Source organism: Poeciliopsis prolifica, unplaced genomic scaffold (assembly GCF_027474105.1).
Source record: "Poeciliopsis prolifica strain line A6 unplaced genomic scaffold, Auburn_PproV2 SCAFFOLD007, whole genome shotgun sequence".
Taxonomy (NCBI): domain Eukaryota; kingdom Metazoa; phylum Chordata; class Actinopteri; order Cyprinodontiformes; family Poeciliidae; genus Poeciliopsis; species Poeciliopsis prolifica.
The window spans coordinates 5,141,225-5,159,621 of NW_026562382.1; the positions used below are offsets into that span (position 1 = coordinate 5,141,225).

Below are 18,397 nucleotides of genomic sequence, written 5' to 3' on the forward strand. Positions count from 1 at the left end.
CAGTTTTCGACGCCAAGAGATTTTTAACAAATTCAGTGCCTTGCAAAACTATTTATGCTCACTGAACTTTTTCAATGTTACAACCACAAACTTCAGTGCATATAAGAAGCAGTTCCTCAAGAGTTTTGCAATTCTGCAATCACAGAAATTCTCACAATATTAAAGACTAAATTGTTAAAAACATGGGGTTTGATGTGGCTGCTACCTCACCACCTGCAGGTGGCAGTATTTCTTACTTCTATTACACTTTCACCTCAGCCTTAGTTTTATTGTCTGTGATTGATATGGAGTGAATAAAAAGTCTCAAGGAGTTCGCACTTTTTTTTACCTGGGGGGCATTGACTTCATATTACTCTCTGGTTCCTCAAACACATTGGGACAAGCGTCTGGTGTAACAGAAATGTAGGGGGCAGGAACGGACGTCGACCGCAGATACCTCATCTCATCCTGGAAAAGGTTGTCATCTTGATAAGCTCCAAAGTTCTCAGTGTGTTGCCTGAAACAAAAGACAAAAAAAAAAAACAAAAAAAAAAAAAAAAAAACATTATTGTAATCCTCATGTTCTGTTTTTGCCAGAAGAAAGTTGAAGTCGCCCTGTAAGTACCTGGCTAGTGTTTGTAGATAGAGGCAGCCCATTTTATTGGGGAGTTCCTCTGACACACCCTCCTTCAGGCTGGGGAGCAGCTGAGAGTGAAGGGGGCGGGGAGGATGGTGGCAGAGCATGCTGGGCTCTGCTGCGCTGCTGAGGGACAGCAGGAACAACGCGTTGGCTCGGATCACCTGGTGGGCTTCCATGGTGGGTAGAGCTCTAGGAGTCTTCACCTGCAGAGGCTTCTTTCTCGACTGTTTCACCTTTAAGATTATGAAAAAAGTATCATAGAAGCAGAAAACAAAGAAGAAAGGAGATAGAGATGACGATTCGTCGACGTCTGCTACCTTTTCCCTGGCTGCCGTCTGTTTCTCTCTCAGGTATTTCTCTCGACAGCGATCACAAACCAGGTACCAGGTGCTGCCTCCTATGCCTCCATCTCCACAATTCCCAGCCCAACCTCCACAGAAATGGCCGATACTGTTGTATCCCTGACCCCCGGCATAACGGCCGCAGCCTGGATTGGAAATGTAAAAGAAGCTTGTTTGAAAACACATCAGGATGGGCTTACAGTTTGTAAGGAAAAGGACTTTGCTCTTCTCACCTGGATGAGCCTGTCTCATGTGGTAGGTGACAGGATAAGGGTGAGATTCCCCACACAGTTCGCAGATGGTGTCTTTCTCTGGTCCTCCCATGGCGAGTTGAGCCATCTCTCCAAACAGATTCCCTCTTGGACGTACCTCCGCCTTCTCCCTTTTCTTCTTCTCCTTCTTTGCCTTTTTGCTGTCCTTTTCGTGCTCCTTCTTCTTTAAGATGGCACTGGACCCTGGACTGGGAAAGATCATGTTCTGGGTGGCTGCTTTGATGGTGGCCATTGAAATGTCTTCCCAGAACGCAACCAAGTGTTGCAAGGTTAACGGCAAAATGGACTTCGGCCTCAAGCAGGGGTGAGAGTTCATTTCATAAGATGAAGTCTCCCCTTTCCCATCTTCACACTTCTCTGGCAGAGGAGGCTCCTTCAGCATAGACAAGACTTTGTTTTTGTTAATGCTGCCCATTTTGGAGATGTCTGGGCCGTGGGGCGCAATATTAAACATGTTGAGTGCAGAAGAAATCTCCAAGGAGTGACGGTTTTTCAACTTGCTCTCTTTCTCCTCGGCTCCCTGTCCGCCCAGGGAGTTACGAATGGGGGCTTGCTCTTTGGTCAAGTCAGGATTAAATTTGAGGAAGGACGAACAGGCCATGGCATCATGGACGATCCCCTCGTGCCAGAGGAACGCGGCGAAAACTGCACGAGCGCATTCAGCTACGGAGGGAGACATGGCCTGTTTGACAGGCTCTGCGATTCTCGATGTGCTCTCAGCTTTGAACAGAGGCCCAGATTTGTCTTTCTTGGGACGTGTGTGTCGGCTGGACGTTTTGCGGCTGACTTTGGGCGACGAGCGGCTCTCCAGCTCCTCTTTGACGGGAGCTTTGCCAATGCTGAAGTGAACTTTGCACGAGCCTTCCTCCGAATTGCGGAGCTCCGCATTCTCGTCGTTGATGTCCTCGTTAGAGAGGAGTGCACTAGAGGTGCAGACCTCCACTACCTCACTGTGGAGATTCTCCTGGGTCACTTGTGGAGATGGAGCACGGTTTTCTGCATTACTGATCACTTCTTTATTGGGATCTTTAGGAGACAGTTTAGATTTAGGAGACGTTGATCGTCCCCTCAGCGGCTCTGTGAGGGGAATCTTCTTCTTCCTGAGCGTGTCCGGATCAAGAGTGTACGAGTCCGACTTGGATCTCTCCCTGGGAGGATCCAGTTTTGCTTTAGAAGAAGGACTGAGCTTGGGGGAAAGGTTTTTGTCGTGGTGGCTCGAAGAGGAGTGCTGTGATAAGTTGCTCGAGGGACTGGATCGTCCTGATGAGGATATGCCTTTTTGTTTGGGAGAAGAAGAGCGAGAACCTGGAGTTGGCGACTCGGCCCGACTACCCGAGGTTCTACCGTCCGCCTTTAGTGCCTGGAGAGTGTTGTGGTTGGGTGAGTGGGAGCGGCTGTGAGAGTCACTCCTCAGCTTGGCCGTGTCAGACCGCAGAATGAGAGCTTCGCTGGCCGAGAGTCCGCCCTCATTCGTTTTTACCCGGCCCTGTTCAGAGGAGCGGCTTCCTCGACTCTCTTGCTTAGGGGAGCGGTTTTCCTGACGCTGTTTACTGGTTTGGGACATGGAGCGCGCACAGGACATCAAATTCCCACGTTCACCTAAAAGCATTGACGATTCAAACACAAATGAATTAGAAAACATGCTATTATCATTGATGAGTCATAAAAAAACAGCAACGCACCAAAAAACTGTAATGTGTCAAAACAAACAAAAAGAACTAAAGCCTTGAAGATGAAAGATGTTGAGACTCATGATTAATAAAGGTTGTTAAAAGCAATTTTTAGAATGAAATTAGTCAGTGGACAATGAAAGCATTAATGAAAGATGGTTTCCAACACAATTTTGGGGAAAGCTCCGTCAGAAACCAAACTAAAAGGGTTAACCAGACAAGTTTGCAGAAATAATCCCTACAAAAACTAAATCTCTATCTCTATGCACCAACCTTATTCACTATTACATCAGAAAACTAAATGCTGTCCTATTAGCAATAGAGGATTGCAGGTATTACCAGCTAAGTTAGCAATAACTGCAACTGGTGGTTTTGTAAAAAGAGTTTTGGACAAAATGGGATTTTTTATTCGCCAGTGAATAAATGTGCTCACATTAAAGGTAGTACTGCTTTACGTTTTTCAGTGTAAGATTATAGTCATGAAATTAAACATGAATTTATTTCACAGCTTTTCATGCATTTTTGTCAGAGGGATCCATGTTTGTCACTTTTGCATTGAGCAAAATTTTGCCAATCAATATTGTCAAACAAAGCGTGTAAATTTACTTCTACGAATGCCCCGAGCCCTGCTGTCTACACAGTACACCCAGATTCCAAAAACGGTAAATTGTAACAAATATAACGAGCTCCTCAGAGGAGTTTTTTCTGGAGTTCATACCCACCCTCTGTTGAGTCTGAAGGGAGCATGCAATCTGTGATTACCCACCCTTTTGCCTTAGAGCGAGAGATGAGAGAGCACTACCATGACCAGCCACCGACACACTGCTTTTGTGCACACGCTCACGAGAAGCAAGGCTGCGAGATGAACCATCTACTGCAGGAAACAGTGGAGCAGGTAAACAGGCCAGACATAAAATGCAAGACAGGAAGAAAGAAAGGGAGGGAGGAAGAACAGATGGACAGAAAGGAAGAAAGAATGAAAAGGAAGCCAATGGAGTCAAAACATGAAGCCAAAACAGGAAAACGACAGCACACAAACTGATGGGAAGATATAGATGGAACATGAGGAAACAAGACACTTGGAAAAAGTCAGTGAAGTCACATAAACCTGTGAGTTTTATGAAATTTTACACATTTGTTGCTTAGATGTGTAAAGCAATAAAAACATTAAGTGATGCAGATCACCAGAATGAATGTTTGTTTTTAAATATTAGTAGCTTTTAATGGAAGGAACTAAACTATCTTCAATGGCCAAGAGCCTGACATGAACACAGAAACAATGATGCACAAATGGCAAAATGTAAATAGTGGGCCTGGGGAAAATGACCAGAAAGTCTTAAATCTGCCATTTGGAGCAAAACAGATTTCCCAAGCAGCTTTTTGTTTTGTTTTTTTAAATTAAACTCTGTCCTGAAGATACTGATTTGTTTCAGAGATATTTAATTATTCTTAAAAATTAGAAACATTTTTAAATATATATATAAAAAAATTGTATCATGGCTATTTTTAGACTTTTCTTATGTATTCTTTCAAGCGAATGCTACATAGAATTTGCACAATAGAATGGCACTGATGATTCAAAGAGTTGTCTTTTGCCTTTGGGCTGACTGGAAATTCTTTAATTTTCCATAAATTTGGAATATTTCAAATAGGAAATTAGTTGTATTTTTTTTCTAAAATTAGAAAAAATTGAAAAAAAACCCAATTTGTACTACATTTGGTCATAAAACTAGATAAACTTGTCTATCAAAATTTTTGCCTACGTTGTATGGCTATACACAAATTTTATTTATTCAGGAATAGGGTAATTATTTTGCAATTGTAAAGAAGGATGTACAATAGTATTGTGTGTTCAAAAATAAGAAATGATCATGCCAATTGACTTGAATTTTTATACAAATTGTTCAAAAAGGAGCAGGTGGAGTTTAGAGGAAACACTGGATTATTCCTGTTTATCCATCAATAAATGTATTCCTGGGGAAAATTATCTTTGCATAATTTTTCATAATCTTAAAAAGGTGAGTATGTTTATGGCTAAAAAGTTCTAATAGTATTTCACTTTCATTCATGCATCACAGGAAAAAAACAATGCAAGTTATTCTGTATTTAATCTGCTCATTGCAGGCAATCAAGGAAGTTGTGCTTTAAGTTGTCAATTTTTTAATGACCCACACAGGACTCCTCAGACAGACAACACAGAACCAACAAGAAAGCAGACAGCATCAAAAAGAAATCAACATGTGCAAAGAATATTACTTCAGCTGAAACCGCCAAAAATCTTCTAAGCTGACTGTCTTTCATATTGTCACACTTTTTTATTTAAATAATCAAGCTGGCATACAAAAATCTACACAGGCCACTGCTCTCAATGCTGAGATAAAAGTATTGGGCTGGCTGAGGTGGGAAATGAAACAAGACTCTAATGTGGCAATAAAAACCATGAAGGAAACGAAGACGATAAACAATTGAGCAAGCACAGCAAACAGAAATCAAAGCAACTCAGCCTCTTATGTGAACACATGGCAAAAATATTCATTTTACCAAGATATTAAGTCTAAGTATTTCAGCTTGAAATCTTGTTTTCTTATGAGTGTGTTTTTTTTTCTTAATTACAAACCATTTATTTTTACTAAAAACAAGATTTCAGCAGTAAACATTAGACACGTAAGCTTGTTAAAGATATTTCTGCGCTATAGAGCAGTAGCGTTATGTGTCACTTATCACCCCTCTTCACCACATAGAATATTTAACATGGAGGAATAAATCAGAAAAAAAAAAAAAAAACATCGCAAGGTTAAAAAAAGATCAACACCTGTGTGAGCAAGTGCTGTCAGAAAGCAGGACAGACTTACTCAGAAGCTGTGGTTGTGGCTGAGACACTTGGGAAGGGGACTGTCCAAACACAAATGGGCTGTGGACAAGGGAGGAGGAGGAGGAAGAGGAGGAAGAGGAAGAGGAGGGAGGTTGGGCGGCTTGATCAAATACGGAGGAAGAGGAGGGAGTTGCTGAGAGGAAGGGCCCAGACTGAATGGAATTCAGAATGGCACTTAACCGGTCACCTGCAAATATGAACACAGAGGAAGTGGAGAAACTGCAGCTTATACTCTGGTTTTGAGGAAGTCAAAGAGGGGATTCGGGGTTGTTTTGTTCATTTTGTGCCAAATCATTCAGTCACCACCCACAGAACATCAGATTTACAAAATGAGAGGAGCCAAAATGTTAAATGTTACATCACTCATAGGAAAAGAGTAGAAACTGTGTGATGGGGCGCACCTTCAAACATAGCCTTGACTGTGGGACCTAGAATGCAGAAATGGGGTGGACTCTCATCTTTTCTTAAATTTCCAAGCAAGACAGTATGCGGTGGGTGGCCCACAATATTAGTGTTGACCCGCCACAGGGTAGACTCTTGAGGGAAAAGTCTATCTCTTGTCTGTGCTTAGACACAGAAAGGTAGCTCAGATTACGCAGCCTGATGATGATGATGGCCTTACCTAAAGGGATATGATTTCCCAAATCTGAATCTGAACATTAAGTTACTGAATTTTGAAACACTATGTGTTTCAAAATTATAACAAACACCATGTTTCAGTACAAGGTGGTTTACGTATCTCCCTTATCACCCAGTGGTGAGCAGGATCTGACGGATGGGGAGGCTGCCGGACAGGCCTTATAAAACTAAACTATGCTTAAAAAGAACTTATAATGTCTAGAAGAAAGCCTCGTTTTCTGAGATTTTCAGTCAAAGTTTCCTTCATGTTTCATGTTTAATCAAGGGGTGAGGCTGATTGTCATGGAAGTTCAGCTGCCCATTTCACATGCTTTTTTGGATCTGGGTCATTTTGTTGGGGGTCCAGCAAGAGTATGAAATACCAGAGACGCTAGCAAGGGTCATCCAGCCCTAGTATGTCCACAGTGAGAGCTGTGATCACATTCTTAGCACAAAGTCAAGTCTCGTTTCCAGTGCAGGTTGGGCTTTACCGGAGCCGTCCATACTCAGTGACACTGCTTATGGTGTTTAAAAGACACATTCTCAAGAAGTAGCCATGAGAATTAGGGTGTCTACCTTGGAAGCTCTCAAGATCTTAATTATGCTCTTTACAGATTTTAGAGTTGAGTTGATATCTGCAAGTCAAGAACTTCAGCATTTACTGGTTTGCAGCAGAGTGTCACATGCCTTGAATGAGTCTCAGCGACTCTAAGTCTAAGGTATTCTCAACCCCTCTCCAAGTTAGTGTAGAGTCCGCTTCAAGCAGGAGAATTCAGATACCGTCTCATCTGAAGTAATGTGGGCAGTTTGATGTGGTGAAGAAAAACCAACGAATCAAAATCAAAGTTCTCAAATTATTGGTACAACTACATTCTCATTTCCCTGAATGGTCAAAAAGGGATGGATGAACAAAGGACTGAAAAGGAGACGCTTCTCTCTTTAAAGGGCATTGGCCAGTGGGATAGAGCCTGAACTAAATGGTGGAACTATAAATTCCTTTTGGCCTGGGAACACAGTGGGATTCCACTGTACAAAGTTGCTGGAAAGAGGGGTTACTGGGTTTCCCTGCTATTTGTTACCCCATCTTGGATAAGTGAAAAACAATGGATGTAAGGATGGAAGGATTGTTCAACGTTCTTTTGTTGAAAAACCCAATAAATTGTGCTGTATATTTATTTCATCCTCTATAGAAGAAGTAAATGAGTTGCACTTATGAATTGCAATATTTGGCAGTCAAACATTGTGCTTTCACTGTACTTGATTATGAATGGATTGTTTTGTGGATGACCTTCAATCTGATTCTAAACTACTGAACAGTTGAAGCCTAACACTGAATTTTTTAAAAGCCACAATTCTCTGCAGAGCACAGACTCTCAAGAGAAACACCAGTAGGGTAGAGAAAATCACTGTAGGAAAACTGGCATGACAAAGGTACAATATTCAAGCAAAAAAAGGGGACAAATACACTTTATTGAGGCTACTGCTGCACTATCCCTGAGGTGATGCTCGCTGTACTTCACAGTGAGTTGAAGGTAACTGAATAAATAAAGGACCACATATTGTAAAGGAGACTTTACTAAAACAACATAGAAAAAGGGGTGAGAGGGGTGGTCAGAGCCGGCTTCTGCATCCAACTACAAAGCCCACAAAAGTTTACATTTTAGGCAAATGACACTGATTGGCCCATGCATGCAGACATATGCCCAACACTGCAGAGATGTGAGGCATGACACAGCAGCATTAGATAAATTAAAAAGCATGCAGAAACCTCAAAAAAAGAAATCAGAAAAAAACTAAATAAAAAACAGATGACACCTTGGAATTCAAAGAGAGCCACATATGTAGAAGATCTCACTATAGTGTGGAAAAAAATAACTTTTCACTATTTTTTATCAAACACAGCAGTGATATTTTGAGATATTCAACAGCTTTTCCTAATAAATAAGGCCCTGAAAAGCAACAAACTGAGATCATAAATGACAAACATTCAATAAGGGATAGAGTTAAAGAATCGGTAAATTGTTGCAAATCTATTGGTGATGCTTTCAAGCATTTTCAAAAGCAAGAGAGAAGCATGACAATGAGCTATGATAAATGTATAAAGATGTATATTTATATTAAGGAACATTACGTTCAGATAATGTCAGCTCATCAACTGTTTTTTTTTTTAATTTTTTTTAACAAAAGTAATTTTTAGTAAACTCACCTTTGTTGTTGGAGATGCCATAATCAAAGCCCTGTGCTCCATTTGAAGTACTTGCTCTGTTGAAAGCTTGCACAGAGAACGGACTGGGAGGCGGAGTCTGATTCCCATGCTCGATCAAAGCTTGTTCTGGAAAATCCAAGTTAGCCATTCACTCTTCAGATGCTTAATTAGATGGAGAATCCACCAAGGTAACCAGATTACTCTTGTAAGATTGCATAAAAACACATTGAGATGAATTTATCTTTAGAGCTGTTGAATTCTGCCACAAGTTGTTGGCACACAATCTCAAAGAACAATACAATTAAATTTGTAATAAACATTCAACACTGGATCTCCCAGACATTTTAAATGTCCAAAGTAAATGAAAATAAAACAACAAATAAAATGGATGCCAAGGGTTCTGTAAATAAACTGTCCTTGAAAAAGAGGCTAGTTGAGAACCAGATTGAAAGCTTTTGTCATCTAGTCTTTGGTTAAAAAAAGAGACGAGAAAAACAAAAAAGTCATGCAAATTGATGTTAAGCTGATTTTAATTTATCATTCAATTAACTGATTTATTGTGACAGGTATATGCACGATGGGGATGGTAGCAAAACAGAATAAACAGTAAACTAAAACTGTTTTTACCAACATAACATAAAAAATAAGTATGAATAAAAACAAAATACAAATTTCAGATACTTTTATTGTGAGGAACTGTCGTGGATTCAAATAAATGTGATTTTGTTCAAAATAAAATCTTAACATATCCCCCTCTACTGCATAAATGTATTAACATTGACAGTTGAGTACATGGCTCATGGGTAGTTTCTTGTCTACTCATGAACATAAACCTTTTTTGGTAAATTATGGGTTTGTAAAGTAGTATTTTGCTTTTTGTATGAGGTTGTTAATTTACCAAAATAAAGTGAAAGTATTTTTAATCATCATCTAAGGTGCCACCAATATGTATATATTTTTTTATTTTATTTATTAAATAAAATTTAATAAATTTCAGCAATGTTTCAAATTGCCACCAAACGCTATAAGGTAAAGTGAAACTCACCATCATCATGACGGAGGTACTGGTTGCCGCCACGGTCTCTGGCCAATGACCACGCCTCGCCTTCATCACTCTCACAGAACTCCACTACACTGTTCTTATCCAGCTGCACCCAGGTTCCCTCCGAGTTCACAACCTGATGCACAAACAATACGTTTTATTCATACTCTTGCGCGTCATTCCAAGCCAGTCTGATCCATTTCACCGTTCACACACTCCACATCCAGCTTGTCACGCACATACAGAAACCAAGAGCAAATTTCTGCTACAGAAGGATCGACAACATGCAAGCATTTGGGTCATCTCAGAGGCACAGTGTTCATAAGCAGAAGATTATATGAAACTGATTTCATCAGAAGATACTGCTGGACAAAACTGGTTAAATTAACAAAAAAAAAACAAAAAAAACCCAACTTACTCTAAGATAGAGGTGTTTTATTGAAAGGTAAATGCAAGAAGTTGTGTTTTCTCAACGCCCTGTAACATTATTGTTGTGGAAAAACATACACAGATGGAAGTATTAGTAAATGCAGGCAGCATCTCCCACATCCATACAGGGCATTCAAGAGCAGTCTCAGAAATCTACTGAACAGCATGACACTCCACAACAGCCAAGGATGAAAAAGAAAGGAGGCTCCGCATGGACAGATCAAGGGAAACCAAGGTGTTTAAATCAAACTTACAGAGCAGTTAAAAGAACAAGAAAAGTGAAGTGAAGGTACAGAAAGGCTCCTGGATTTGGCAATCTTTTTTTTTTGTTTTTTTTTATACCAACAGCTCTCAAGGCAGCTGAACTTGACACCCTAAAATCACCATAAATTTACACAAATGCTGGAATTAGTCAGGTGTTAAGTACTGCAGCCACAGAAGTTGATAAGACCTCAGAAAGTGCAAAGGCAGAGAACAAACCCCATGCCCGGAAGATACAGAGAACAGCTTTGAAAGTAAAGTAATAATGTAAGGAGCTCTACACAGACTAAATTATTGAGCTGCAGCCACAAAAACACATTGTATTATTTGGGGGTGAGTGCGTACCTCGCCTATGGCCTTGACTTTGTTGCCAAGTACTAACATTCCAATAGGGATACCCCTAAGGTTTGGACAGCTTCTGATGTTGTGACCAGAGGGGCCGGTCTTCACTACCTTATAAAGCCCCGGGCCGCCGCCCTGCCCTGCCCTGTTCTGCACCCGAATGGGAGCCTCGTGGGAAGGGCAGCTGCTCACCTCCTTTACGTTCTCCTCCGACTGGCCCCTGACCTCCTGCAAGACGTAAAAGCACAAATTAAAATACAGCAGCAAAAAGGTTTGAAAAACTTCAAAAAAAAAAAAAAAAAAAAGAAGGAAGGCTGGAAAGAATGCTGGAATATTAAGTATTCTTGTGCCAAGTTTACAACCAACTTCAATGTAGTTTGTTGGAATTCTATGCTGAAAGACCCTCACAAAGTAGATTATCATAATGAATGGGTGTGAGCTATGTGTACACACGCCTGATTGGCAACCAATCATGCTAGGACCTTCCTCCAGTCTGATAGGTTGTTTCTGACTGAGAGCAATGCGTTTCTGCAGATGGAAATAGGGCCACAATGAGAAGGTGGGGCCACAGATTATCCAGCACATATTGTAGTGTCGGGACATAGTGACACTTTTAATATGTAAAAAACATATTTTAATAAAAGTTACATACTGCAGGTTAGAACCTCAGCATTTCCATTTGCTGCAATGGTCCAGTCAATATTTTGGTCTAAATCAGTTGAAAAATAAATCTTCAGAGAAACCTGCTCTCTATTCAATCAGAGTTTAACCTGTTTTACAGTGAAGAATGAGCAAAAATCTCAAGTCTCTATATGTGAAAAGCAGCAAGAGACTGCCCAAAAGACTTGAACCCATGTATAACTTTTCATTCCCTCTAACAATTATACACTACTTAGTATGGGGCTCTAATATTAAAGAATATACATTCAATTTAATGGTTGTAACGGAACAAAAGGCGAGTAGATTTCAATACCTTTGCAGCACAAATACACAATCCATTAGCAAAGCTTGGCTTAAAACCCTTCAAACAAATATGGTAAGTCATCAAAAATAAGCTAAAAATAGATGTTTTTGGTTCAGCTAGTTCTAAAAGAGCATACGCCTCATTCTTTGTGTTCGGGATCACAGTCCTCTCTGCACACTCACACACACAAGACATCAAGGCTCTCTTCAACACTGAAATAATTCTGACAAACAAACAGTGGGCCTACTAAAAGGCAAAAGGCATTTTTTTTATACAGCTTTAAGGGAGTCATGCTCGAACATGGGTACTGCGTTTTCATATCACAAAATCTCATGCAACAGACTGGACATCAATACCTGAGACCCATGCAACTACCAACCTTTGAAAGCAATTATGCTAAATTTTCCAAACACCAACAATGACGTCGGGTACAGGGAAGTATGAGGTTGAAATGTCATAACCTCAGTGTTCTGACAACCATGCAAGTATACTTTTGACGTCAGACTCACAAGGGTTTCAAGATGACACGTGGAATAACACACACGCTATTTATCCCCGATTCAAACAACTCACCTGCTGTGGGAATATAGATAAGGGGGTCCATGACAAAAAGGCGATATCCCTGACTCCTTGGCTTGCGTTAAAAACATTCTGAGCAAATCGTGAGAGAGTCAAAAAACAGTAGGCGACTCGGGAGAAAGAAAAAGCAGAAACAGGGCGGGGTGGGGGAAAGGTGCATGTATTTTTTTGGAAGAAAAAAAAAAAAGTTCAGCCCTGGGCATTCTGGTTTTACTGCTTTAAAAGGTTTATTTGACAAAAAGAAGAATATCGGTTAGATTTGGGCGAATGTCAAATAGGTGGGATTGTGAGCATCACCAATAAAATGGCCCAAAATGTTTACATACTTAATGCAATAACAGAAGTTCCCTGCTAACACTTTTGGAGATTTCTTTCCCCAGAAAGTACAACAAACAGATAAATAGGAGACTTCCAAAAAAATTCCCCACTTGGATGATGTAGTGTGCCATGCTGTTCAGACAGAGACCTTTCACTAAAACCTCCTAGCACCTAAAACAGCCCAATGCAGAAGAGGAGTTGGAATACAGTAAAGTTAAAATGTTACACATATTCATTTTATGGACCACTGATTAATTTACAACAACAAAAAAAGGAACCGTTGTAATATTGACCTTGTTTTTAAGAAGAAAATAATATCTATGTAAGAAGCAAATTCCAAGAAAAAAAAAGTGCATACCTTTAAGAAAGACAGTTTGCAAGTCAGATGCACCAACTAAAACACCCTTCACTAAAGAACAAACATGGACCACATTAACTGTTTCTCTTTCTCCTTGTGAATCAATCACTGCATTGGGATTCTGACTAATACACAAAACAAAGTGGATACTACAAATCAAGTGTTCCTTTAAGGTGCTCAGCTAAACACAGAATGAGACATGAGTTAACACATGCACACTGATTAGTGGAAGTTTCATACTCCGGTCTTTCTCAGTTATGCGATTCCCTGAGCAAATATTCATTCCTCTTGAATTCTTTTCATATTTTTGTCACATTGCAGCCACAGAAGTCAATAGTTTTCTTGGCGCAACACAGCGTAGCAAGTAACTGGGAAGTGAATGTAACTTGCTGTTCAAACTTGTTTTACTAATAAAAATGTAAAACAATTTTCATTGCTTTTTGGATCTACCAAAATACATGCGACATGCATTTGTATTCTATACTACTATATTGCAACAAACTGTCTTCATAAATCCAGCTTCATTGTGAAGCCTTTTTTTAAACAATGTAAGACATATATTAAAAACATTTATAATTCAATTCTTTTCTTATACCAGAAAATAAATATTTTATTGCCTAAAATGCAATAACATTGCATTCCAGTTGTAGCAAAGGATGCAGCTACAGCTAAAAATACTTCTTACATCAACATGTGAAAAGCTCAGCTTTTTCTGCTAGACTTCGCATCAATGGAGTGTCTCTTCAATCTTGTGATTGTTTTATTTTATTTTTTTAATTTACCTGGAAGACACGTGACAGATTCTACCCAAAAAGGGTGGCAACTGTGGCTGAAGTGAAATCCATTTCTACACAATATTGACAGGAGGAGGCTGAGTACAAAAAAAAAAACACGATATTTTTCTGACTTTCATTTGTACAAAGTGGTGAAAATCAAGTATCATTTTTATTCAACTGAACTTTTATTTGTCTATCACTTAACGTCCCAAGAGACGCATGGAGGTCTGTGGTTGTAACGTGACATAGCGTTCAAGAGGTATGAATAATGTCACAGGACACTGAATCATGCACAAAAACACCCTGAGAGCTGCCCTTTTAACTGACCGCTTACCATGCTACCAGAACATGAAAGCGCACCATTGCTATACAACATAGACGAGCTCCGTCCCAAACCAACAGTGCATAAGCCCGTCATCGTCAGACTGGGTGAAAGCTACTCAAGCAGGCCGCCTTCTACTTACGTCAGTTGGGACCAGTAGGTTCCTGCCCAGGTGCTGATTAAAAGAGAGGCACCAGGCTTCTGTGTAACCATTCATGTTGGGAACATACTTCTTTACTGTTTCATCATTGAGCCTGAGCCATATTCCATCATCATTGTGGATCTAAGGGGGAAAACAAGCAACAGAGCAGAGCACAGCCATGCCGGCTTGTTACTAAAGGAGACAGAAGGGGAATCACCCAGATCACAAACATCTGACATCTCTGAGGCTGCAGGAAAGCTTTTTTTTTTTTTTTTTGGACATTACGATGAGAAGCAAATCAGGAAAATCAGCAGAAATCGATTCTAGAATATGTAGAGAGTTAGCGAATTTACTTAAAGCATTAGAAAAAGCACCAGAATCTTTCATGTGGCCTCAGAGTGTCTTGCAAGATGAAATGAAGCAACTTAAAAGAAGAACATCAAAGTTATAAAAAGCAGCAATTGTTACAGAGAAATTATTTTGTTAAATATACCAAAATTACAGTCAAAGTCTTTAAACTTTACATTATTTGTCTCATTTTCTAATCTGAATTTCTTGACTTAAAGAAGAAAAGCTTGGATCAGAGAAGTCCAGCTTCTATGTATATCATCCTCTTTTTGGTTTCCATTGAGTTACCTCGTCAATAAAAGTGATGGTGCCATTGACGTGCACTATGCCTATCTGTTCACTCTGCAAGGAGGGGTGACTACGGACACGCAGGCCTGCGCTGTCCTTGGACACAAATTTGCGGACCTGATAGAGTCAGAAGGGAGATGGAGATCGAGATCAGCGGAAGCAAAGAATAGAAAGAAAGTAACAACAGGAGGTGCATCAGAAGGAAAGAAATGTCAAGGGAGGCATTGATGGTGGGAGTTCACATGCAATTTGTCCCCATACAGAGCCTGCTTTGCATTATATGCATCATCACAGCAGAAGATGACAGAATATTAGGAGGTGGATTTTCAGTAGGACGAGTCGGTGCTTCTTTAAACTCGCTTTTATGGAACACAAGTTCCAAAGCTTGTTTATTTTATTTGTTCTTAACAAAAACAGAACAACACATATTGTTGCTTGTTTCCCCATTATCACTTTCAAAAAAGTTACATCCATTTCACAAAATGATGATGAAATCACATTGGGTCTTGTCAGTTAATAGCATATTCGTTAAGATCTTTCCTGCCTGTAAGCTGAAATCACTACTTATCCCTCAGTAACAACAAACAAACTCACTTTCAGGCCTTGATTATACATTTTCTCTGGACAACATGCAACAAATCATTTGGGTTTCTTCTTTAAGAGTCAAATCAAACTTGTCTCTTCTTTTTCCTTACTGGATATAAATGGGGATTTTTGTTTACTCTGAAATTCAAAATGGGTAAGTCAAGAGTTGTTATACATTGTAATGCACTTTTTGAGTTCAAGCAAAACAGTCTCAAATCAAAAGGTACGTAATACAGAAAATTTTAGTTCTAACTTAAATCCTGAATATGTCAATACAGTTTTTAAAACACTGTTGGGGCAGAGTAATCCAATCTAAATATGAACTCTTCACACAGGTTTTTGCACGTTTTCCCTTAGGCACTTCAGCTTCCTCCAACTTAATTGGTAACTCTAAATTGCCCTTAGGTAATTGGGTTCAGGGTTACCATCAGCAATCTTTGTGTTGCCCAATAACGGACAAGCAACCAGTCCAGGGTGTACCCTGCCTATCGTCCAGTGACCGCTGGGATAAGCAGGTGCAAGACAATGGACTGAAAATCAAATATTTTTTTTGTTTTAGATGCTCTAAAAAATTTGAAAAATAAAACTCACCTTGCTTGGCTGAGGTTCAGCCTTTTGCTTCACCATCTGAGTCCCAGGCGGTATCATCCCTTTTGGAGGATCTTTGACTTCTACCTCCAGCCCAGCATCTTAAATGAAAAAAAATGTCATAACTCAGGCACACACTGCACAGATGTTAATTCGAGCATTCACAGAATATGCTCAAAGTTACGCCAACTGCTGGCATTGAAATAGAGGGAATACCTATTTCAATGCCGTCGATGGTGACATGGATTGTATAGAGGCCGACAGCTCCTGGGGTCCAGTTAGCGCTGTAGGTCCCATCGGTGTTGGCACGGATGAGCATGTTCTCACTGGGTCTGTTGAGGGAAGAATCAGTGAGAGCGCTGCACCTCGGGGGGGAGAAAGTGTGGTCTGCATGCTGTTGCTTACCTCTTTGGGGTGGGAGAAGCAAAGCGCAGCTCCTCAAAAGAGTAGTTTTCATACACCTAAATGTAGAAAATGAGTTTGAAGGTAAACTTTTTTCTGTAATCTTTGTATAAAATGTTATTTCCTCAAGTAGTTATGATAATAATTTTACTCTATCAACTTGCCAATTGCTACTCGGTAAGTGGCCAGTTGAAAATTAAACTTGTCATATTTTTTTTCCATTTCTTTTTTTTTTTAGATCACTGGACATATCAGAAAACAACAGGGTGGGATAACAATACTCTTCTTTGATACAAAAGTCTTTAATGAACGAAGGAAATTCAGTTAGCATGAGCTAAAAGCTTTGAGAAAATTCTAGAGTGGACAATGCTTTTAATTGAGATTGCCACATTGAACAGTAAGTCATCATGGAAACAACTGGAGTTAGAAGTTTTGGCAGATTTTGAAACCAAGAATATGTCGTAATTACACAATTCTTTCTTTTAAAAGTGTTCCCTATCTTGAATAGATTTTGTAAAAAAAATGTGGGATTGGCTCACTTCTTTATTTTGAGCTGTGCAGATAGAAAGAACTAAGTGTAGTTTTATACCAGGGATGAACCAGTTGCAGTTTTCTGACTAATCACTGATCTTTAGAAACCCTTACCTGCTGATTTAACAAGCAGGAGACACGTTAAATCAATTCAGAAACATATGGGACCTCACCTAACTGATAAGCAATCAGATCCCTCCTTCCACAACCCTTTTTTATGAAATGAAAATATAAATGGAGAGTGAGTGAGTCACGCTGACCTTCATCATAGTAATGGCAATGTATCGAGCTTCTTTCACTATGACCGGCTCATAGGTAGCTTCCAGCTTCGGCATTGGCAGACCTCCAAAGGTGAGGTCAGGGCCGGAGGACGAAGGAGAGGAGCTTCCAGGGAGCCTCTGCAGCTTCTTCATGTTGTCTGTTTGAACTGACTTCTTCTGGGAAACTGGAACAGCCTTTACCTCCACCTACAGATAAAGAGGACAAAAGCTGAGTTTAATTGGCCAAAATAACAATATTACACATTTATAAACCTCTCAAATCAAAATTTTCCCAAAAGGAGGAAATTAAAAAAAAAAAATGCATATCCTCACCTTCATGTTGGGAACATGAACCACGTCCCCATACTGATCCTTAGTCTGTACGACCACAGTGGCTGGCCATCCACAGCGGATATCATCTTTGTTCAGGATCAGAGAGGTCTTTTGAGGATCTGCATAAGAGTCAGGCTGCAGCCATCTGGACAGAGCAAAACATTAAAAGAGTTTAAGTCAAATTTATCTGCACAGCACATTTCAGCAACAAGGCAGTTCGCAGTAACTTAAATCATAAAATCATCAATTATGACAGAAGCAAGAAACATTACGTTTTGTCAAATGCTATTATTAAAATCATCAAAACGCATCAAATATGTTGATCAATGTTCCGGTTAGTACTAATCAAAGACAATTCTAAACAGGTGGATTTTTAGCCTTGATTTAAAAGAACACAATTATTTCAGCTGTTTTGTAGTTTTCCAGAAGTTTGTTTCAGAAGTGTAGTGCAATGTAAGTATTGTTTTGCTCTCAAGAGGTCCTTTGGGCCCTGTAGCATAGTGAGGATAGCTAAAAATGGCATTAGAGGGCTCTCGTTTTATATATTTGATCTGCTTGCTGTTCTCCTACGATCTATTTATTCTCCCTCTAGTGTGTTTTTGATTTCAGCAAAACAATGCAATGGCAATAAAATGACTCGAGTTGATTTGTCAGCATCAAAGAGCAGCTACACACCTGGCTAGTCGCCCTCCGCTTGAGTTTGAAACACAGGTGATAAAGTCCTCCAGAAAAGAGTGCTCGTTTGTTTGGATGTGGAGGGGCAGATTGCCCTCAAGGGCCTCCAGTATGGTAGGAGAATGAGAGAGGGCCAGACCTTTCCCCAGAATCCCTGAGTGGGCCTTACACACCTAGGAATGTGAGGTAAAAAAATTAAGTGCTTAAGAAATGTATACTTTTACATTTAACACACCTCAGGATTTATTCTACAGCT

At 39.9% G+C, this 18,397-nt stretch overlaps 1 protein-coding gene across 13 annotated transcripts in view; it reads right to left on the reverse strand.

The window, feature by feature from the left end:
* The window catches only part of mycbp2 (MYC binding protein 2), a 64,146-nt gene that overhangs the window by 10,971 nt on the left and 34,778 nt on the right, over positions 1–18,397 (reverse strand). For 4 of the 13 annotated variants that reach the window (XM_055031770.1, XM_055031766.1, XM_055031769.1 and 1 more), the window contains 17 exons: positions 18,142–18,314; positions 17,467–17,611; positions 17,134–17,340; positions 16,346–16,401; positions 16,157–16,272; positions 15,944–16,041; positions 14,768–14,884; positions 14,132–14,272; positions 12,210–12,287; positions 10,676–10,900; positions 9,644–9,776; positions 8,599–8,724; positions 5,755–5,961; positions 1,194–2,831; positions 937–1,106; positions 605–852; positions 329–496 (listed from right to left, as the gene is read on the reverse strand). In XM_055031770.1, coding sequence (XP_054887745.1) covers positions 329–496; positions 605–852; positions 937–1,106; positions 1,194–2,831; positions 5,755–5,961; positions 8,599–8,724; positions 9,644–9,776; positions 10,676–10,900; positions 12,210–12,287; positions 14,132–14,272; positions 14,768–14,884; positions 15,944–16,041; positions 16,157–16,272; positions 16,346–16,401; positions 17,134–17,340; positions 17,467–17,611; positions 18,142–18,314 — 4,046 coding nt within the window. The remainder of the gene's footprint in view (positions 1–328; positions 497–604; positions 853–936; positions 1,107–1,193; positions 2,832–5,754; positions 5,962–8,598; positions 8,725–9,643; positions 9,777–10,675; positions 10,901–12,209; positions 12,288–14,131; positions 14,273–14,767; positions 14,885–15,943; positions 16,042–16,156; positions 16,273–16,345; positions 16,402–17,133; positions 17,341–17,466; positions 17,612–18,141; positions 18,315–18,397) is intronic. The other 9 variants (XM_055031771.1, XM_055031773.1, XM_055031767.1 and 6 more) reach the window with 9 other exon arrangements.